We start from the raw sequence: 20,403 nt of genomic DNA, 5'->3' as shown, positions 1-20,403 counted from the left end.
GCAAGTGGCCATTTGACTATGAAGCTGTGCTAATCTTTTATGGCCAAACCAGGAAACAAATGATTTGTCCGCGTTAAGATCTGTTTAGGAACAGATTCCAATCTTTCTAGAAGATAGGAAATGCATTGCTTTGTCAGCAAGCTTCCAAGGTGACTCTGTGTGGGTAATTCTCCTGTTAAATTTTTTCTGACCTTTGACAAGTTTGTCTAAAGACTTCCAAAAAGGTTGAATCTTGTATTTCTGAATTCTTTTTAATCCACACTGTATGGTGTGGCTTAGTGTGTTAGCAATATATGGTAAATGTCAACAGCCAGCAGTGGAGAATCAGAACGAATGTGGTCTTTGTATATTTCCTTGACCCTCTCTAACAAGTGGAAACAAAATAAATTGTGCAATATAAGCAATCAGTATGCAGATGGACTTAATTTGCATATACCCTATAAGCCCTAGTATGAGAGATTTCTTTTGCAGAATTCTGAATTATTATGCCAAATGCATCCTGCTCCCATACTAGCTCATTCAACCCGGTTTTGATCTCAGCAGATCTGAATCTGTAGAATACATAAGAACCTTAAAGTCAAATATTTGTGGTAAGCCAGAAGATTAAGAGTGATCTGAAGGAGTTTTGAGAGAGCAAGGTGAGTAACCCTCACTTCCTAAGCTTTAATAGTTCATATGAATCAGATAATGTGTGCAAGAGGGTGTTTTATTTCTTTCCCCCTTTGCTTCTCCCCCAAGCAATAACTAATGTTTGATTGCATTAGCTCTTGGGGATAGATAGATAGATAGGTAGATATATTATTGTATGGCATAGCAGTTCAGTGTTCATGCTGCTTTTTTTTCTTGCTGGGAAATCCTTGTGAGGTCCAGCAGCCAGATGTGTAGACTATTTAGCCGTGACAAGTCACGTTGCCTGTTGAGAATGGAATAAATGGCTAAGATGCTGAAGGTCTTCAGAATCTCCAACAGAGATTCATTCCCACTTCAACAGTTTCATTCCCACTTCCAGTGTGGGAGCCAAAGCAATAGAAAGATCTGCCACTATCCAAAGAGGGCTTTCAAAGCAGACTTCCCTTGTTGCAACCGAACAGGAGCCTGTCTGGTTAAATTGCTTCTGCCGTGACATGTGTAGCAATAATAGTAGTTACCTGTTTGTACAGTACTTGGCGTGTATTCAGAGCACTTCATGTGGATTTTCTTGTTGGAATTCTCACAGGAACCTTGGAAAGTATGTCGCTGTTTATATTTTTTTAAGTATGTTTGTTATGTTTCCCCTTCATGGCATGGGACTGGGTTATCTGAGGGACTTCCTCTCCCCAATTCCATCCGCCTGTCCTACCAGATCCTGCAGACAGGGTACTGTATGTTACGGGTTCCATTGCCTAGGGAGCTACATTTGGCGGGCCCTAGGTGGTGGGCCATTTCTGCTGTGGCCGCTGCATTGTGGAATCTCCTCCCCCATGAGGTGAGGTTGGCCTTGTCACTGTTGAGCTTCCAGAGGTCCCTCAGGACTTGGTTATGTCACAGGCCTGGGGACCCCAGGGGATGGGTGAACTAGTGAGGTGGCTCCCTTGTTTTTAACATCCCTTCATCTTTTATTCTTTGTTTTAGTTGGTTTTTTAATATTTTTAATGTATTTATTGCTTTTAGCTCTTTGTACGCCACCCAGAGTCACTTGTTGTGAGATGGGCACCTATATGCTGTAAATTTGAAAAATAAATAAAATAAATAAATTAGGTGGAGAGACATTGGTTTTCCTGAAACTTCACCTGCCAAATAGTGGATATGTTGATTGTTTCTGAAGTCTGTGCATGTATTAGCATTTTTCTTTCTGGGCATATGCTCACATGCCCAGTCTTCTTACTCTCCAGGTAGGGAGAGAAAGAGAGAAACTTTGGAGCTCTGCACCATTGCCCACCTCACAACTAGAATGAAATTTCCCTGTTCTTAGAGGCATGGTGGAGAAATCCAAAGTCCTTCCTGCTTTCTGCTCACTTTATAACTATATTCCCTTCTGTGTGTCAGAAAGAGTTAACCTCTGAATCTAGAGGTGGGAGAAGAGGGAATCCAGTGCCAGGTTTCTACCTCCAAGGTTGGAGCCAAGTTTTGAAACTTGGAAGGGGAAATGCAATAAAACTAGTGGAATACAGCATTGGAAATGCAATCCTCGTGGAAATATAGCTATGTATCACTTTATTACTAGAATGGTTTCTAAAAAAATTCTGTATGAAATTTTAATTTCTTATAATAGCAACTTAGATATTTTTCTAGGTATCTACAAAATTAGATGTGTAGTTTATATCTCATGACTGGAATTTTGATATTTTGGGGGATGTTTAGTACTCTGTTTACTTCAGCTTACTTTTTTTTTAAGTTTCAGAAGTACTTTCCATTAAAGTTTTTCTTACGCTTTCTGAATGGTACTATTAAATGTCAAATTTTGACATATCTGAGGTCTTATTAACGGTATGCCTATAACAATGTTAGTTACCCAAAGTTTCCTTTCTAGCTTTCTACTCATCCTCCCTCCCACACCCCACTCCCACACCCTATAAGAGAGGTTATACTCTCTCTTACTGAGAATTCAGGTGGTTAAGGTAAAAAGATTAACTGATGTTTTGGTTTCTGTTTCTCTTCTTTTCACTCACACACACACACACACACACACACACACACAAACACACGGCCCTGGTGTACTTCACATATTTTTCTTCTCTCCTCTCCTCTTCCCTTTTCTTTGAGTTTCCTTAGAGCATATATGGGAATGAGATTTCTTGGTACAAAAATAAAAGTCAAAGGAATGGTTTATGGAACATTATATTAGTGAGAAATGATCAGTTTTGCATTTTTAAAGTAAAGCTATTTTTAAAATGACAAATTGGGCAACTCATAGCCCCTCAGCCCCTTTAGAGCAGTTCCAGGGGCCACAACCACTGAAAATTGATGGTGAGGTTTCCATTCATTTTGAATTGGGAAATATATAAATAGCAGAGTGGTAGTCCTCATATAGATTTGACGTAGTTTAAAAGGAAAACTTATTTTTAAAAACTCCTCCCCCATAAAATTCAGAAGAAGGGGGAAAAAAAGGAAATTTTGGTCATACCTATATAATACTATTTTGCCCATGTTGTACAATGTCCTTTGATTTCCTTCTTCTGTCCAAATGTTAAGCATGGCCGTGACTTCCAAAAAGTTGTTTGCCCATTTTAAATGATGGCTAAATAGCCAAGAAATATTCACTGTGAACTGATGGTCTATATTACAAGTATGTGGGATGCTCATGCTACAAATAAAGATTTCAAAGTGGCTGTTACATAGCTTGGTTAAGGTATTTAAATACAGTTTGTATTTGAAAATTTAATGTTGTTATTTATTTAAATTTATCGTAGCTATATTTACTATAGAACATTTATTCATTAACTTTTATGCTGTTGACCCACTTAGAAAGAAAAAGTTGACTGGATGATTGTCCATGATTGTTCCTTTTCTTTTCTTTTATCAATGTTGCCATAGAAATGGGAAATAATTAGAAGTTTCCAGCATTAGGAATGGGTGAGAACTTAGCTTGATTAGTTCCTGGATCCCCCCCCCCCCCCATTTATAAAGGACTAAGTAAAATAGCCAAAGCTTTCCATGGAATGGAAAGAACCTGAGATTTTAAATTTAATTATTATTAAAATAGGAGAAAAGAACCTTACAGATTTGCCTTTCCAGGTGGAAGACTTTTAAGTGTAATCAGGCCTGTTAGTGGTGCTGTTTTAGGGTAGCCTCCTTCTTCTTTGCTGACCGGCTCCTACTCTTTAACCACTATTATGTAAGGAAGGAACAGCAAAGATATCCTGCCCTATCACATAAGCACAGCATGGCTATTCCCAGCTACCCCATGCTGGCAGAAGCTTTCTGTGTTAAATTTGTCTTTTCATTCAGCTCATTTTTGAGAACTTATTCTTAGCAACAACAACAACAACAACAAAACAGTTTGTATAAGTGGCTTTTTCATTCCGTTGAAGACATATACAATGAAGCCGTGGAGGAGATGCAGAATTGTGCTCTCTGCTCTGTTTGGGAGCTGTTGGATCTCTGGGGGCTCCCTCATGTGGTGAACCATTGAATTGCAATTAGCAGTTTTCTCAGTCTTCGCTTTCAAGTTGTGGGTTGACTCTGACCAAGCTGGCCATTGGATCCACCTGATTAGGAAGGAATCTGTTTAGGATAAGTTTTGAAGTTTGACATTTCATTCATTCATTCATTCATCACACTTATATAGATATTTTCTGAACCTTGGTGATTCTCCAGTTAATGCTCTCTTTTGGTTTAGCCTTCAGTCCTGAGTGGTCATACAGCTGGTTGGTTTCAGATGTCTGACCTTCATGTGAGCATTGAGTGGTTCCCGCCAAACGCAGTCAGGTTGGAGGCACTCGACCGTGGATCTCACTTTCTTTCATATCTTTGTTAGGCATTGTTTCTGATTGCATGAAAAGGGCTCACGCTTTGCCAGACAATGCAGTCAACTCCATCCCCCTGGTTATTGCAGGAATTCAAACTAAAGCATCTCTGAGAAAGGTCTCTTTAGCCTCTGGTTGTCCAGAACATCAAAGCAGAGCCATCAAGTATTAAGGGGCAGGTCAAATTGTAAACTTCCTTTGAAATAAAAGTTACAGTCCATTTCTTTTTGTTTAGACCCCTGGGACACCCAGTTCCTTGAAACGTAAATTACAAATTAGATCAATTCTTCATTTGCAAGGAAAAGGTGAAAAAAGCATAATCCTTGGGATAGGGAGATCACTTGCTAAGTATGTTTAGAAGCATCATTTCTCTCCCTGAAGTCAGTTCAACAGGCAAGGTCAGCTTAACAGTATGGATCCTTTCTTCTGCTTGCCAGATTTCCTTCTCACGATGCTCAGGAGATTCACTTCTCCCCACAAGCATTTCTTGAGAGTACTCACTCTCCTGTGAGTGAGCATATCTTACTTATGGAGGTGAAGGAACTGGGCATTTGGGGGTGAGCATTGGCTGTATTGTAGCCTATTTCAAAAGAAGGGCTGTTCTCCTTTCTCCCCATTTCATTGCTCGACCAATTTTAGAGGGACATTTCAGGGTGAACCATGAGGGGAGAAGGAAGATTGCTCAAAGCCCTTTGTGCTGTTAGAAGTGGTGGGAGAAGCTCCATGTCATACTGTGTTCTGATCACAGCTGGCCCATTGGTTGGAGAAATCATAGAAGCAGGGCATGAAAGCTCTGATTGTCTCTTTTTACAGGCTTGGTCATAAGTTTAAGTAGCAGATCGTATATCAATATCTAAGAAATATAGTTTGTAAACTTTTAAGGAGTCTACCAGTATTAAACAACCTGGATGGCCATCTCTCAGGGGTGATATATTAATGGATTTCTCCACTGGGCAGGGGGGTGGAGTTAGTTTCTTCTAACATTACCTTCTGTGATTCAGTGATCTAAGAAGTATTTGGGAGGGGGGAGATCTGGAATGCTAAAGGGGTCAATCTAATGTTGATTCCTTAACTTAAACCCACAGCCGGGAACTTTAAAGAGGGCTGGAATTAGCATCATACAGGGGTTTTCTTAGAGTTTTACTTAAACATTCTTAAGTGGCAGATTGTGTAATCAGCAGTCATTTGTATGGTGCAAATTAGCTTGTTGCAAATTAGCTTGTTGCAAATTTGTATGGTGCAAATTAGCTTGTTTTAAAAGTACCAAATTTCTGGCTGTCTGGATTGTGTCCCAGACAATCCATTATTCTAAGCTTGCAGTAGCGGGAGATGAATCTGTATTGGCTTTGGGAGATGGTGTTGACACATTGTGCCTTTTTTCCATGGCTGGAATAGTTTTCTCTTGGTCATAGCAACTATTTCTGCTCTTTTTAATCCCTTTACTTGTACTAAGCTTCAAGGAATGCATCCAGTGCAATTACTTCCTGTTTATGTCCTCCACATGTGCCTAACATTTGAACAATACTAGATAACTATATGAAAACCAGTTTGGGGTAGTGGTTAAGGCATAAGGCTAGAAACCAGGAGACTGTGAGTTCTAGTGCTGCCTTGGGCACAAAGCCAGCCAGGTGACCTTGGGCCAGTCATTCTCTCTCAGCCCTGGGAAGCAGGCAGTGGCAAACCACTTGCCAAGAAGACTGCAGGGACTGGTCCAGGCTGTCTCTGAGAATCAGACACAATTGAATGGATTTTTAAAAAGTATGTAGAGATAGATGTCATTTTATTATATATTATTTTAACCTGCTTCTATCTTAGATTTTTAGCTTTATGCCTCAGTTTTAGACAAATAATACTCTGTTTTCTTGGTCCTAGAGATGTAGTTTGTGGGACGCGGTGGCGCTGCGGGTTAAACCGCTGAGCTGTCGATCGGAAGGTCGGCGGTTCGAAACCGCGCGGCGGGGTGAGCTCCCGTTGCTCGTCCCAGCTTCTGCACACCAAGCAGTTCGAAAACATGCAAATGTGAGTAGATTAATTGGTACCGTTTCGGCGGGAAGGTAACGGCGTTCCGTGAGTCATACTGGCCACATGACCCGGAAGTGTCTATGACAACGCCGGCTCCAAGGCTTTGAAACGGAGATGAGCACCGCCCCCTAGAGTCGGACACGACTGGACTTTACGTCAAGGGAAACCTTTACCTTTACCTTAGAGATGTAGTTCAGAGTGCTAACAATAGTGACAATAACATTCTGTATTATTCTTTTAGTTTGTGTTTTATGTTTGGTCCTCCTTTTATTTTTAAACAGTTTGTTAATCGGTTCATTCGATACTGGTCTCTGACCAATAAAGTTTGACTGACTATGTCCTCCACATTTATTTTATGTTATTTATGCTTGATCTTTAACGTGGAGATGAGTTGAAGTTGAGCTCAGAATCTATTAAGACAGTTCTTGAAAGAATATATAAGATTGGGTTGCATTATGCTGACACGAGTTTCCCTTTTTATTAGGACAGGAGAAAGGCATTTGACATCTAGCATTCTCTCTGCCCGCTATTGTACGAAGAATTGCAGCATCTGGCTTTTTAGCAAAGGCATCTGGGTCTCTGACAGTGCTGGATATGTCAATCTGGACTTAATTAATTTGATTTGATTTTTTTTTCCAACCACACACTTTCAGCATATGTGGCTATAGAAAACGATATGGCAGTCTCCTCAAAATGAGAATTCAGGGCAGGCTGTAGCTGGGATCCTGAGTTGCCTTCTTCAGGAGTTTTCCCTGTTTACAGTTGCTCCCATCAGCAGAACAGGAAGGTGGCAACTTTTACTGATTTCCCCTGGATCCCCCTTCTGCCCCTGAAAAGCTGGTTGAAGAATTGGGGAACTTTCTAGAACAATTTGGTGGGGTGGGGGGAGAGGAAGATTGTGCAGAGGGGGAGTACAGAGAAAATTGAGTTGGAACCACAGCAGAAGCACGTACTGTTTTCCTGTGCCCTGCAGAGGAAATTTAAAATTGCAGCAGTGTCAGGACTTTGCTGTGACAACTTAATTAACAATGTGGATGCTGCTTAGTGGAATGGCTTTTAAGTACTTTGGTATTTAAATCAAGTACTTTATGTGGAATCTGGAATCCTGGGGGTTGTAACAGCCATAGCTGCCTTATCCTCCTCAGATTATATTTATTTTGGAAGAGTTCTGCAGAAATAAGTAAGACTGTGTCACAAGAAAGCCATTTCAGGATTGTGCCTTTAGTTTGGGGATCTCCCTTATTAACAATGGGTTATTGTGACCAATCCATATGGTATAGTATTGCTGGTGCTCTGTTGTGTAAACTATACCCAGGACTGTCTGGTGTACATTTAATAGCCAGGTGTGAGTCATGCTTATAAATGGTAAAATGCCACAATTCCAATGGCATGCAGTCCACGATCCAGGAATAGTTGTCCTTGGCTAAATCAGAAGCTAAGAAGGACTATTAGTATTCTCTGTATGAAACATCTACTAAGCAGGTGGTAAAGAAACAAAGCTAAGCCTGCACCCACTGTCATCTCCCTGTACAGGGAAGGGGGTCCTGAGCTTGTTCTTCCTATCTACTCCACCTAACAGTGCTGTTCCTTTGTTCAACACTGTAGGAGCATAGGAAGCTTCCTGATAACTCTTTGGGCTGTTGTCCTCCTAGGTTATTACTGCCTGCTTTGCCAAGGAATGGTTCTCCTGAGACTCATAATAAAGATCTTTTGCATCACCAGCTACTTGATCTTTTCATCTGGTAATGCCAGGAACTGGTACATTGGCAAAACACTGCTCTGCCGCTGTAATACAGTATGTGAATTGAAGTAGACTGCAGCCCATGTCATCTCCAGAGTTGTAAGGGAGGGATTCAGCTTGACTATTAGCCTTCCCCAACCTGATGCCTGCTAGATGTTTTGGACTGACAGTTCCCATAATAATCAGCACAGCAACAGCCATCCTTGCTGGGAATCCTGGGAGTTGTAGGCCAGCACATCTGGATGACGTCAGGTTGAAGAGAGTTGCTGTAACATCATCACTTGCTCTGATCAGAGGAAAGAGGAACAATGGAGATCAGCTGCAGAAGCAAATGCTGGTAATCCCCTGAACTATAAATGCTTTGGGGTCAGATTTTCTCATAAGAAAGAGACCTTGGTTTCATTTTCCCTGGTTCCTATGCTTATGTCTTGATTTCCCCATTGCACACCACTGCTAACTTGACAGATAAATTCCCATATGAAGAATTTTGTATGCCTATGAGGACCCAAATGCTGGATGCTGAGCATTTTCTTGCCGAGCTGCCCATAGCACCCTCCTGTTGTGTGCCAGCAGAAGTTCCTGGTGCCACAGGTTGACTTCACCTCAGTCCTTACTTTCCATCACAGATTGGTACGTCAAGAGGCCACCTGCTTTTTATTGTGACTTTGCACTGAGGAGCGTCGAGGACACGGCCTGGCACAGCTCCCCTGCAAATGAGATTGAGCAGTAATTAGGAGAAAGAGTTCTGTGAGGAGAAAACAATCTCATCCATTCTGGTGACATCTCTTTTTGTTTGTTAGGAAGTTGCACTTGAAACCAAATTTCCCATGATGGGTATATTTGCACATGCCATTTTATTGGTCACATTTCTCTCCCTCATTCACATACACAACCCCATCCACCCTCCCACACACCCATTTTTATTTTTAAGAAAAATGCTGCACGTTTCTTCTTCTAGGTGGGAAAATGTGTAAAACATTCTTGGAAGGAGAAAGTAAGCAAGTTCTGCCTTGATGACAAGAAATCTGAGCACCATCCCTAGTATTTTCAGACCTACAGTGCAACTGTGAGGCACAACCTTGGTTGATGTGAAATATATTTGTCTCTGTTGAAGGTTGAAAAATGCACTTTAATTACTGGAGTCACTTTATTCAGGAGATCTGAGACAGATTGTGTGTGGACAGTACATGTGTGATCCTAGGAACACTAGAGATAATGGCTTCTTATAACAATGAAAAACTTTCTTCCTAAACTTAGAAGAGGGTGGTTGTAATATTTGATTGCTGCATTGGCTGATTTGCACTGTGATTTGCTTTGTTGTACTGCACTCCGGTGTGCCTGCACGCTAAACAAAAGTGCTGCTGCTATTTTATGCCTAAGCAGAGACTTGCTCTTGAGTTTCCCCAGTCCTTGTCCAACCCTTTAACCCTTTTCTTAGGAACTGGGTTTCCCATGGATATACAGAGGAGGTTAGTGCCCAAAGTATCTTTAGGCAGAGCTTCTTGAGGCATAGGCTGTTCTCTGACTGCTACTCCCTCTCTCTAAACGGTAGTGCAAAGGAGAGTGTTGTGTGAACAAAGATGTCTGTGCTGCATGCTTGGCTGTTTGCTTGGCTGTTTATCCCGTCCTAAATGGCATCCTCTCAGAAGTGGACCAATTTGGCCTATTGTATCTATGTTTCCTCCTTTAAAGAAAACAGTTCTTTTGGAAAGGCTGTTGGGTCTAAATTTGGCTTAAACATTAAAAAAAACAACCATAAAAGAAACAGCAGGGCTTTTGAAATTGTCCTGCTCTCCACTCTAGTGCAATGATGTCTGGAATTTCTCAGCCTCATGCTTTCTGAATTGACCAATAAAACTTTCCCACAGATCTTTTTTGGCCTCTTTTGATTTGAGTGATGTATGCCCTCTTTTTTAGTAGTGCACAGGTGCCCAACTGATAGGATTGCACAGGCATTAGTGCATGGGACTTGGTTCATTGTTGGCATTTGATAGATTTGCCATCCCAAATGAACATTTAAATGCTTTTTAAGCATTTTATAACCTAATCCCATAGGTCAGATTTACTTGAGGATTTATAAACTGCTGTTTAAAGATAGATGGATAGATAGAGATGACAGATGACAGATAGATAGATGATAGATAACGAGAGAAATGATAGACAGATGACAGACAGACAAAAGATGGCAATGTAAGGGCAACAACCCTTATAACCAGTTCTTCCTAAAAGTGTTTTTAGTCTATCTTCCATTTTAGTTTACTATCTATTTTCAGATCATTTGATCATCCCTTAACCTCATCTTTTACTATTTTATTATTTTAATATTATTGCTACTATCGGGTCAGTCCTTTTTATAGAAAAAATATCTGCACCGCGGTCCTTGGGAAAAGGAAGAAGAGGCAGCAGACACCCTCTGCAACCCAGACTTCATCTAAGCCTCTGAAACAACAGGATGTTGACAGATATATCACAAGCAAGCAAGCCTCTCCTGTAAGTAACATCACCCTACCTCATTTATCCAACAGGGGATGTGGTGGCGCTGCGGGTTAAACCGCTGAGCTGCTGAGCTTGCCAATCGGAAGGTCGGCGGTTCGAATCCGCGTGACGGGGTGAGTTCTTGTTGCTAGTCCCAGCTCCTGCCAACCTAGCAGTTCGAAAACATGCAAATGTGAGTAGATTAATAGGTACCGCTTCGGCAGGCAGGTAACGGCGTTCCGTGTAGTCATGCCGGCCAAATGACCACGGAAGTGTCTACGGACAAACGCCGGCTCTTCGGCTTTGAAACGGAGATGAGCACCGCCCCCTAGAGTCGGACACGACTGGGATTAATGTCAAGGGAAACCTTTACCTATGGTCCTCTAGAGTGGGACCTACAGGCTGAGATTGAGAGTCAGCAACTTCTAGAGCTCTCCTCGCCTCCGGCAGAAGATGTCCCTTCCCCACAGACTGCTGTTGTTGGCTCACAACCAAACGACTCATACAGGAAGGGGACGAGGACTCAAATCCTTGAAAGAAGTAAATGCACTTGATTTTATAACCAGACGTTGCCGACCCTGCCAAAACAAATGATCTGTGCCTGAATTGTACCCTACAAACAGCCAGCAGAGGAAAGGAGGACCTCGCCCCTGAAGTCAGCCTAACAAAGGAAAATGACAGGGAAGGAAAGAGAAGGTTAAGTAATCCTACGGGGAAAGGCAAGAGGCAAGCTCAGAAGGGCAAAAAGCTTGTAAAAAGCAAATATCTCCTATAAACCAGTCAGATAACTGCAAATCTTAAATAACTGAGTAAACAGAGGCAGATGGGGATCTTAAAAAGCTGTCATCCAGTCCTTAAGCCAGTTAATTACGCTGTGAAAGACAACTGATGGACTTAGAAAAGGTAGAATGGCTTCCAGCTAGAGGCAGTTGCAGTCCGATCCTGCTGACATTTAGGCAGCCTAGAGTCCCCAGCATGCTCTTTAAAATGAAACCTTTCCTGAGCACCTTTTTGATCTTCCCAATTTGTGTTTTCCACTCTGAGGAAGTGAGCCCACTTCTAACTCAACTCAGCCAAGAGGGCACTGGCACTTTAACATACAAATGTAATACGCCCCACTCAGTTCCCTTCAAGGACACCTTATCAACAGAGTCTCTGCATGGAGAAACCTAAGCAAACAACTTGCACAATCCACAGCAATACAGCCCTTTAATGAACCTCTAGAAAGAAGCTTGATTAACTCTTTTAGTGCACTGTCGGACTCACACCAGGCTGACATCATTAAAAGGCTAGATGACCTGAGAGAATCTTTAGTGTCAACTTGTAAAATGGCTAAACCATTAATAAATTTAGCTTTATTAACTCCACAGAACAAAAAATCCTATTCTGAGAACAACCTGATTGTGCTGCTAAAGAGGAACAACCTGCCTGCACCCTCACTGCTGCCATGAAAAATTCAGGCCCTCAAAACTGCATTGCAGAGCTGGAGGATGACTTTTCCATTTCTCTTTCGTGCTCTAACAGCCCTCTGGAACAACCAGGATCCCCATGATTCCTAATTTGCGGAGATCCTATCAGAAGCCTGCTCATGAAACTGAACAACTGTGGAAGTTTTAGTTACGCCTGCTGTAGTATCATCTACACCTATCGCTCCATTACAACTCATGGCCATGGCTGTACTTCTCAGTTTGGGTACTGACTCATTGTTAATTAGCAATGTCCATCTTCTACCACTACGAGGGAAAGCTGAAATCAAGGTTGCATGGATGGAGCTAGAACAGTATGTTGGTACCTTCTTTTGGAGTACCCAAATGCTGTGGTGCTACTGGGGGATGACTTTAATGCTTCATTGGGTCCTGATTATTATACACCCTTCATTAAATTTCACCATTACCCACCCATCAGGACTTCAACTCAGCTTGTACCCCCTTTTTGTGTCACTCCGAAGATAAGAGATCAAACTATGCTGGATTCTGCCTTGCAGATAGACTCAGTCTTCTTACATTAAATGGTTCTTTCTCAGGAGATTATGCAGGTGAGCTCACATTTATGGCAGGATCAGAACAAGCACCACTGACTACATGTTAATTACCATGAACCTGCTGTCCCATGTTAGTGCTTCCTCACCTGGATAGTGATCATCTCCCATCCTGCCTACACCTGGCACATCCCATTCTGCAGGTGCACTTGGAGACTTGTTGTATTCCTTCAATTTCTCCAGCAGGTCAAGCAAGATGTCATGCCAAATGGACCTTGCAGCTTGGCCAAAAGATGGAAGAGAGGACTGGCAGAGGGCAGAACTGTTGATCGGCCCTTGTATCAGCCAATCCTTTGGATCCATGCAAAATTCTGGTGCAGAAGCTAGAGCTCTTTTTGGCTTGTGGTCCCAGCCAGCATGGGAATTCTGGGAATTGAAGTCCACACATCTTAACGTTGCTGAGATTGAGAAATGCCTCATTAAAAGCTGGGAGACAAAAGAGAAAGAGTAGAGAGATGGAAGTGCAGATAAAGAGACAGATTCCCTACTTTCGAGGTGAAAGGTGGTTCTGGGTGGTAGCTTTTGTATTTTTTTATTGAGCTTGATTTGATTTTATTATCAGGTATACTGCCTTGAAGGTAGTACGGTATAGAAAACTTGTATTAAATAAAGGATTATTTCATTTCTGTGTATTTGGGCTTCGTTACTTGGTCATAAGTTACTTCATATTTTGGGGATCCCCAAATTATCGCCATTCTGTGGCTGTGGGCAGGTTTTCTCACACAATTTCTGTGCAAGCCTTTAACTTTTTATAATATCACAGGCTAAATTACGTATTTTGAGCATGTTTCCATCTGGGAAAAAAGAAGCTAGGGATCCAACTTGGTTAACTTTGCAAGGTTTTTCTTGTAAGAAGAAAATGTTCTTTTTCTGCATAAACAGATGGTAAGCCAGGCCCTGCCGTCAGGTTCACATTATTGCACTGATCGAAGCACTGGAGGTTTATCAGTTTTATTTTAAAAAATCTCATACAGCCCAGAAACAGGGAAAGCTGTTCTTCAGAGTTTTCTTAACAGCCTGCTGTCTTCCTGGATCTGCTCCAAGGCTGTGACCCAGAATAGGAGATGCTTCTTGGGATTAGGGAAGGAATGGGCTCAGCTAACTATTTCATTCCTTGTGCCCCACACTTAGCATTCTCTGGTCACTGAGCACATTTAGGCCTCATTAGTCTGGTGAGTTTGGGGGAGGGGGGGTCCTCTTCTGAGACCTCTTCTTTTTCTTAAAATGTTTTTGTATTTCTGAGAACTCTGGGATTTCTGCCCCTGCCCCCACCCCAGCCCAGTGCTGCCACTTTTTTTTTTTTTTTTTTGGCTTGGTTAGTGCCATTTTGATGACGTAAATTAATTGTCAGAATACTGGATGCAAATTAGTATTCAACCTTAGGGATGTTCTTCTGATGGTATTCTCTGATCTGACATAAAATTGTTTTAAGAATCACTGTCGAATGATGTGTTCTCTTCGCACTGTGTTGTGATGTGCTTTAGTTGGTGTTCACGCTTATAAGATTAAGGTCTTTTAAGCAAATAATAAACTCAAGTGTAATCACTGGGGCAAAATAAAGAGGAGGGGAGAAAAGTCTGGATAAAACGTATCAAATGTGTGAGAGAAAGAGATCGCTATGCGCTTGGAGCACATAGTATGTAATCACCCATGAAACAAAATATATTCTATACATAAATGGACAGGTTGGGTAGGAATTGGGAATAATCTCAGGCCAACTCTAAAACAGCTTTGGTAGCCTAGAGCCCCCACAATTCAGAAGGATCCCTGAATGACCCCCTCCTCCTCCTCCTCCTCCAGAGGCTAACAGTGATGAAGAAGCACCCTGTATTAAAAAAAAGAATTTATCAGAATATAAGGAAAGGGTTATGGATCCCTCAGATGTTGCTTTGGAGGAGGTATGTCCTTGCTGCTCCTTGATTGGCGGTGCATCTCCACAGACAGCCTCTGATTGGTTCAGAGGTGTTTGCTGTTTTTATGCCATAAGAATTCTTTCAAAACAAGGCACTGCTTGGGTTCCATGCTCTCTGGATGGCCATCCTAGCATTTTTAGACTGCACATAGGCAGCCAAGGAAGGGGAGGCCTAGAAGGAGGCAGTGATGGTTGAGTAGAAGAAATGCTCCCCTACTCCCCAAAAGCCTCTGCCCAGGGCACCCTCAAAGAACAGGGTATCAGCATGTCCACAGGAGAAGATTGAGACTGCAGCTCCATGTATTTATTGTCCGTCCCAACATTGCTAGGTTGTGGGAGGGGTTGACAAGTCTGCCTCTGCCACCACCACCACTGCCCACTTCCATCATCTTCTCTGCCAGCTTTGCCTGGATGTTGAAAATCTCTGATGGAGGAAACACACTCTGGGCACGGGGGCTCTCCTTGTGATTTCGGTCTGCCATTGCTGCTGTGAGATTTCCCTCATGTGTCTCCTGAACTAAAAGAGAGGGAGATTTATGGTCTGGAAGGCTGAGAAGGACTGAAGACTGAGGCAGGGAAGAAAGGAGGCAGAGAGTTATTGCTATAGATATTATTTCTAAAACTGTTAACCAAAACCAGAGATTCTCAGCGTGTATTTAAGCTCTGTTGCTGTCTGTCTAAACAAGGTTTTTTGAAAAAGTATCTCTGAGGCAGAGTGTCAGGCCTCAAAATGCATTTGGTCCTTTTGGAGAGAAAGTGATTTTTCTGGATACCATTCATCTTACTGTTTGCATGGAATTGATAGACTCTGGTTTCCCATTCCAGCCGTTTTTACCAGATAAATCTTTATGGAAGATGAAGTCACTTGAGATGATATAATACCAAACTGTTTTAAATTAGGGTATATATTTTATGGGTCTGGGAATCACTTGGACTTCTCAAAAGGAAGAACAAAAACAGGGCATATGTTACCAATGTGAAATAAGATTGGCACAGACCAAATGGAGGGGCAATAGCATTTTGTTGGTGCACGTAATGTGGCTGTAAATGTTCCAGGTTCAGTCATTAACATCTCAGTAAAAGGAGATAAGAAAGACCTCTGTCTGAGTTTCTCGAAAGTGGCTACCAGGCATAGCAGAGAAAGTTGGACTAGACGGACAAATAGCCTGAATGGCTATATAGCTCTATCATCATAATCATAGAATCTAGTGTCATTTCACCAAGCTTAAATGCAAGGGTCGGCAACATACAACTTTTGAGGTTTTGCTGAATTACAGCTCCCATTGTTGGCCACATGCTGCCCATCTCTACTTTAAGTGGGAGTTATTTTCATTCAGTGTCGCTTGATTGAACTCTCAGCAGCTTGCCCTACGTAAACATCTACCATTACAAAGATTGGTGTGGGAAGCAGGGGTGAAATGATGGCGTTCCACCCAGGGATTTGGTACTACATCAGTGCTGCTCTCCCTTGATTCCACACTTCATTGTGGCAGGACAGAAAGGGCAAGAGGTTCTGTTTCAATCTACAGCACCAGCAGTCCACAGAGTTTGGGGGCAGGATGTCTCCCGTTGGGGGAAACCCCTGATTCTTGTGTTGAACCAAGGGACAATGCCATGGCTGAGGCAACAAAGAATATAGCATGAAGCAGGGCGATGCTGATTGGTTTGCCCTCCATAAGGAGGACTGTGGGGTTCTTACTGTTTTAAGATTGGCTGTGGTTGATTGTAAGTTGTTTCACAAGATTTGAGGGGCAAAAGTGGTGGTACAAAAATGCCCTGAATTCATAAAGGCATTAGCTGGGACTCATGTTGTTCTGTAGCTGTATAATGTAAGGGAAAGGTACATTTTGTAGTTTTAACTGATATTTTTACCATAGACAATCTTCAGTATCTGATAAGTCAATGGTAATTGAAAAGATGTTTGTTCACCATGGTTTTCTTTGATAAACCCTTGAATGCTTCAGACTACAGTTAAAAAAAACAAATCAAACATTACATATTGGTCCAGCAAAAACTGTTTCACTGGAGATGCTTTCATATATTTCAGTTCCTCCTGGATTCTGCCACAGTATGAATCACTGTTTGGGGCTAGTAGAATAATCAAGTTTTTGCAACATGCCTTCTATATCCACACCAACATTCTCTAGGCTAGTGCTTAACGGATGTGTCAAACTACAGTTTCCATAATTCCCCAGTCAGCATGGGAATTACAATCCCACATATCTGAAGAGTGGTAGGTTGGGAAAGGCTGATCTATAGGGCCAGACTGCCTGAAATGCTATAGTAGATCCTCCCTCTCAGTGAGCAACCTTTATAATGTTAAGCGACAGTAATGGTAATGCAGTAAATGATTGTAAATAGTAACTTAGGAGTTATTGCTTTTAGATGATTGACTATTTAATTGATAGATGCCCTTGTTCTGACTCTGAGTGATTAGCAGGTAGTTTGGCACACGGCTTGAGGCAGTAACCTTAATTGTGACTGATTAATTTGGCTGAAATATGTTGCTAAGTCAATTCAGTGTTTCATTAAACTGACTGAATTGCATCCAGCTATTAGAGGTGTTTGAGGGAAAGGCAACTGACAGATGATATAGGAGCACAAACCCCTGCATTAAGCTATAAAAGAGCCATTAAGGAAACCTGTGCCAAAATTGAATTGTTCCAGAGAAATTTAACTTCCAAGCCTAATGCTAATTAAGAGCTATGTGCTTAATGGATGTCAAGAGTTAATTGGAGAACCTGATGACCTGTGCTCCAGTTTTAAATATTGTCTGTGTTGCTCCCACTTTCTGTATTGTTTCTGTTAAAAAAGAAATTCTATGGTGCTTTGATCTGTGAGCGCTATCAGTTACATAGCCTTATGCCACGTTGCCTCTTCTCAGCCAGAATTTTCCTAACCTTTATTTGCATCGCTCGTGTTGTAAAAGGGATACTGATTAAAAGACAAAAGTTAACCATTTGAACGATTACCAGATATACTTCAGACTGCTACCATCCCAAAGGGTCAAATCATGGGTGCAGAATAAAGTAGCAGAGGAGGGCACACTCTGCGTTCTGGAATTCGTTGCTCTGGACCTGTGCTGCCGCCTCCCTACTTTTTGTTCCATTTCCAGTATTGCTTTTTTTGTGCTAATCCAGACATATTTTGTCTCCAGATCACTCTCAGTATATTACTACTTTAGCTATGAAGAAACTCAAATCCCTTATCTATAAAACAACCTGCTAAAACAATATTACTAGGAAGTAAAAAAGTGGAGCCATAAATAAACTGAACTCAACTCATAGTGAAGGGTATGTGCAGTGTGTGTGTGTCAAAAAAGCCCAAATGGCAGCTGTGACTGTGCAGACAAAGCCCCACCCCTTTTTATACATGTTGCATGTACAGCACATGTAAAAAGGTATGCGGCTTTAATTGCACAGTTGTAACTGCCATTTTTACTTTCTTGATATCGCCCACCTCCGTGATGGATGCCTCTGCTCAGAGTGACTTATATAGACATATCCATGCAATTTTCTTGCTGCGATATGGAAATGAATTCAACTTCCCAGCTGAATTCAATTTTGGCCACCTCTAGAGGGAAGAAACTTTTCCGTCTTGCACCCCTGTACTGTTTCCCAACTCTTCTGTGGAGCAGATTGGCGGTTGGGTAGAAATGGCAAGGGGCTAGAGAACAAGGAGAATTCTGGCTGTGCGATGGATACAGCCCTGTGTTTTAAATAGCAGCAGCAGCAGCAGCAGCTAGGCTTTTTGGTATTTCCATTCAAGATTTGTATTTGAATTGCACTTTTTCTTTTCAAGAAAGTTGCTTTTTTGTGGAATGTTTGCCAGAAATTCTTTCTGAGAAGTGTAGAATAGAAAGAAATGAAGGGAAACAAGACATTCTGGCTTTATAAAAGTACAGAAGTTCTTAAAGCGTTAAACTAAATGTTTGTTTATAGCCTTTTCAGTTCCTTCACAGTCACACTTATAAAACTGTAATTCTTCTGTCTAAACTGGCCTTTGAAGAGGAAGCTTACTTAAGCAATGGTGTTGTCACTTCTGCTTTCCTCTAATGATTCCTTACCCACCACTCCAACCCTTCCTATTATAAGTATGTGAGAAAAAGTATAAATATTGGAATCCAAAATGGCTTGTCAGTCTACATTTTTAAAAATAAAAAAATCTTTGGCAAAGCTGGCAGAGTATGAGAGATTTTGTGGATTGGCAAATTTCCGACTTCATTTTCAACATTTCTCAGGAAGTGAGTGAACAACATTAAGAGCTGTGGGAAATATTTGTAGTAGAGTCTTCCCCAGTTTGATGGGTCTCCAGACATGTGGGATTGCAGTTCAGAATTCCCAGGCATAGTAGGGAATTCTATTTAGGCTAACAGAAAAGAAAAAATGGTTGTGAGTTGGGGAACATGAAGTAGTAGGATCCCAGAGAATTACTTGCAACTGATTGCATATAAAACTGTAAGTGTATTAAATCAAGAAATAGAGGTTGCCTTATCATAGAGAGATCATTCCATTTATTTACCTTACACCAGGGAATGGGCACCCAGAAACTCTAGGGTGATATCCCTTATCCCTTTTCTGCAGGCCCAAGAACCATTACTGCTAAAAGTATATGACAGTGATAACAAAGGCTTAATATGTTTTTTTTAAAAACTATAAACTTTCTTATATGAATTTACTTAAGAGATTCACTCTGTATCCAGGTACAGAGCATAAGAGATTGTTGGAATACTGCTGGAGAAACCTGGGTTCAGATCCTCCCTCCTCTAAGAAGCTTACTTGGTATGTGAGGCTGACCTACGTTATGAGTTTGTGAGGACACATTTGGGTAATCCTACGTACACCATCATGAATTCCTTGCACAAAAAATAGGCTATAAATATGGGAGGTGGATGATGCTCGTCATATGCTTTGAATTATGTGGCCTTTACGCATTAAGGCAGTTTCGTTTATGCCCCATGTGCCCACAGAGATCAACAAACAAAAGCCTACGCAGCTAACTGTTACAAAAGACAAAGATGGGCCTTGTGTTGAATATACTGATAGAAGCACAAGCGATAACGGGTAGTTTCTTCACACCAAGAAGGGCCAAGCCATATATAAACAACAGAGGCCATTCACAAGAATGATGATTGTAAAAGGTCATAAAGTTCATTTTCTCTCTCTCTTCTCTCTCTTTCTCCCTCTTGCTTATTTTAATAGTGCTGGGCCTAAAGGTGATAACATTTATGAATGGAGATCTACTATCCTTGGTCCCCCAGGTTCTGTATACGAAGGTGGCGTATTTTTTCTGGATATCACATTTTCATCTGATTATCCGTTTAAACCACCAAAGGTAAGAATCTATCTTTTCTGTATCTTTGTAAGTCTTTTTAATTACCTTCCATTCTAAATCAGGAAAAGCAAGCATTGTGGGAAGCATTTCCAACATGGGGCACAGCCCAGGGTCACTAGCAAACTGCGGACTATACAAAAGGGCCCACGTTAATTTGTCTTCAGGGTACTGCAGCACTCACTGGAGGCATTCAGAGTTGGGCATTTTCTGAGAATATTAGGGCATCAGAAATTGCCACTCCAGACCCCATTTTTCTGCTGCTACCTATTGGGCAAAAGGAGTGGAATTTGGAGGGCATAATTTCCATTACTTCTGCATCCATGTGGAAAAACATTCCAAGAGGACATCGAATATCTTGTTTAACTCCTCTTCTTTGATCAAATGAGTATAATGCCTCATTGCTCAAAGTACCCAGATGTGATAGTAGCAGCACCTT

At 41.5% G+C, this 20,403-nt stretch overlaps 1 protein-coding gene across 4 annotated transcripts in view; it reads left to right on the top strand.

Annotated features, from left to right (window-relative positions):
• The window catches only part of UBE2E3 (ubiquitin conjugating enzyme E2 E3), a 107,443-nt gene that overhangs the window by 74,907 nt on the left and 12,133 nt on the right, over positions 1-20,403 (top strand). For all 4 annotated transcript variants that reach the window (XM_063318111.1, XM_063318113.1, XM_063318112.1 and 1 more), the window contains one exon: positions 19,835-19,967. In XM_063318111.1, the coding sequence (XP_063174181.1) occupies positions 19,835-19,967 (133 nt within the window). The remainder of the gene's footprint in view (positions 1-19,834; positions 19,968-20,403) is intronic.

This window comes from Candoia aspera, chromosome 1 (assembly GCF_035149785.1).
Source record: "Candoia aspera isolate rCanAsp1 chromosome 1, rCanAsp1.hap2, whole genome shotgun sequence".
NCBI lineage: Eukaryota > Metazoa > Chordata > Lepidosauria > Squamata > Boidae > Candoia > Candoia aspera.
This window is presented reverse-complemented; position numbering and strand designations above follow the sequence as displayed.